This window comes from Eptesicus fuscus, chromosome 22 (genome assembly GCF_027574615.1).
Source record: "Eptesicus fuscus isolate TK198812 chromosome 22, DD_ASM_mEF_20220401, whole genome shotgun sequence".
Lineage (NCBI taxonomy): Eukaryota > Metazoa > Chordata > Mammalia > Chiroptera > Vespertilionidae > Eptesicus > Eptesicus fuscus.
In genome coordinates this window covers 12,657,301-12,658,923 of record NC_072494.1, presented here as the reverse complement: position 1 = coordinate 12,658,923, position 1,623 = coordinate 12,657,301, and the positions used below count along the sequence as shown (strand labels likewise).

The 1,623-nt window shown below is 53.0% G+C and overlaps 1 protein-coding gene across 1 annotated transcript; it reads left to right on the top strand.

Annotated features, from left to right (window-relative positions):
• Nucleotides 1-255: 255 nt before the first annotated feature.
• KPLCE (KPRP N-terminal and LCE C-terminal like protein) lies at nt 256-1,104 on the top strand. Its single transcript, XM_054712207.1, has one exon. It carries the CDS (start codon nt 256-258, stop codon nt 982-984), a length of 729 nt encoding a protein of 242 aa, XP_054568182.1. The 3' UTR covers nt 985-1,104.
• Nucleotides 1,105-1,623: the final 519 nt, after the last annotated feature.

Here is a 1,623-nt window from a genome sequence, read left to right as displayed (position 1 = left end):
TCCGTTGTGGAAACTGAGGCCCAGTGAGGAGTGGTGCCTTATCCAAAGTCACACGGCCACATGAGAGAACAAGAGCTGAGCCTAAGGTAGCAGGTCCACCTGAATGCCAGGTTGGCAGCTTCTGGGTGCCCATGACCTTCTTGAAAAACTACTCCTCACAGACCACGCTATCCAAAGGGGGTGCTGCAGGTGCCCCTGGACATCTTCCTAGTTCTGACTAAACCTTTCTTTTCAGATTTTGCAAAGCACAGCAAGATGTGTGACCAGCAGAAGCAGGTGCAGTTCCCTCCATCTTGTGTGAAAGGTTCGGGATTGGGGGCTGCGCAAGGTTCCCAAGTTACCACTGTGAAATGCGCAGCTCCATGCGCAACCCAAACCTGCGTGAAATGCCCAGCTCCATGCGCAACTCAAACCTGCGTGAAATGCCCAGCTCCATGCCAGACAACCTATGTGAAATGTGCAACTCCCTGCCAGACGTATGTGAAGTGCCCAGCTCCGTGCCAGACGACCTATGTAAAATGCCCAACTCCCTGCCAGACGTACGTGAAGTGCCCAGCTCCGTGCCAGACGACCTACGTGCAATACCCAACTGCCTACCCGACCCAGACATACTATGTCCAGTACCCTTCTTCTTCCCAGAGCTACTACTACCTTCAGTCTTCTGCAGGTGGCTCGGGCGCCCAGTGCTGTGTCCCTGATCCATGCTCTGCTCCCTGTTCCACCAGCTACTGCTGCCTGGCTCCCCGGACCTTCGGGGTGAGTCCCCTGAGACGCTGGGTCCAACGGCCTCAGAACTGCAACTCAGGATCATCTGGCTGCTGTGAGGATTCTGGGTGCTGTAGCTCCGGGTGCTGCAGCTCTGGGTGCTGCAGCTCTGGGTGCTGCAGCTCTGGGTGCTGCTCTGGGATCTGCTGTTTGGGGATTATTCCCATGAGGTCTGAAGGTCCCGCTTGCTGTCATCGCGAGGATGACTGCTGCTGCTGAATACATAAACACAGCTCTAGCTCTCCTCCCAAATTCAACGCCTGCTCTACCTTCTGGACCCTCACCGGCCCCTGCCTGCTCTCTGTCTTCCCAGTGATGTAGAATCTCATCGCTTCACCTCCGCACTTTGCTTCGTTATCAAGGCAGCCTGCCAGAGTTAGCGCAGCCCCCAAACTTTGGCAAGAATAAAACTTTGGATGCAATTCGGTGACTTCCTGTTTGTTTATTTGGTCCATGTTTTTTTCCACTAGAAACTCTTCCTCCTTCCTTTCTTACTCTTTCTTACTCTCAACTAGAGGACAGGTCCACGGGGACATGACCAAGCAGACCAAGCTGGTACAATCCCATGTGGGATCCCTATGCTTTCTAGAATGCTCGGAATAAACCTCCCTCTGCAAGTCAGCAGGATCTGAGGGTGGAGATTTGAAGGTTGAAGAGTTACAGGTTGAAGGTTGCCTGCCCTCTAATTAGTCCGAGGAGAAGGTTTGGCCATGATGAGGTCCTCATGGTAGCATGTTCTCTGAATGTAAGTAAACTCAAAATTCATCTTCCTGGATGTTGAAGGAAATGCAAAATCAGATCTGTTGGGGGAGGATCACTGGACGATGCCCCTGCTACTGTGCGAGTGGCTTGAACCCA

Coding starts and splice junctions, on each gene's coding strand:
- KPLCE (XM_054712207.1), top strand. CDS start 256: ATGTGTGACCAGCAGAAGCAGGTGCAGTTCCCTCCATCTTGTGTGAAA.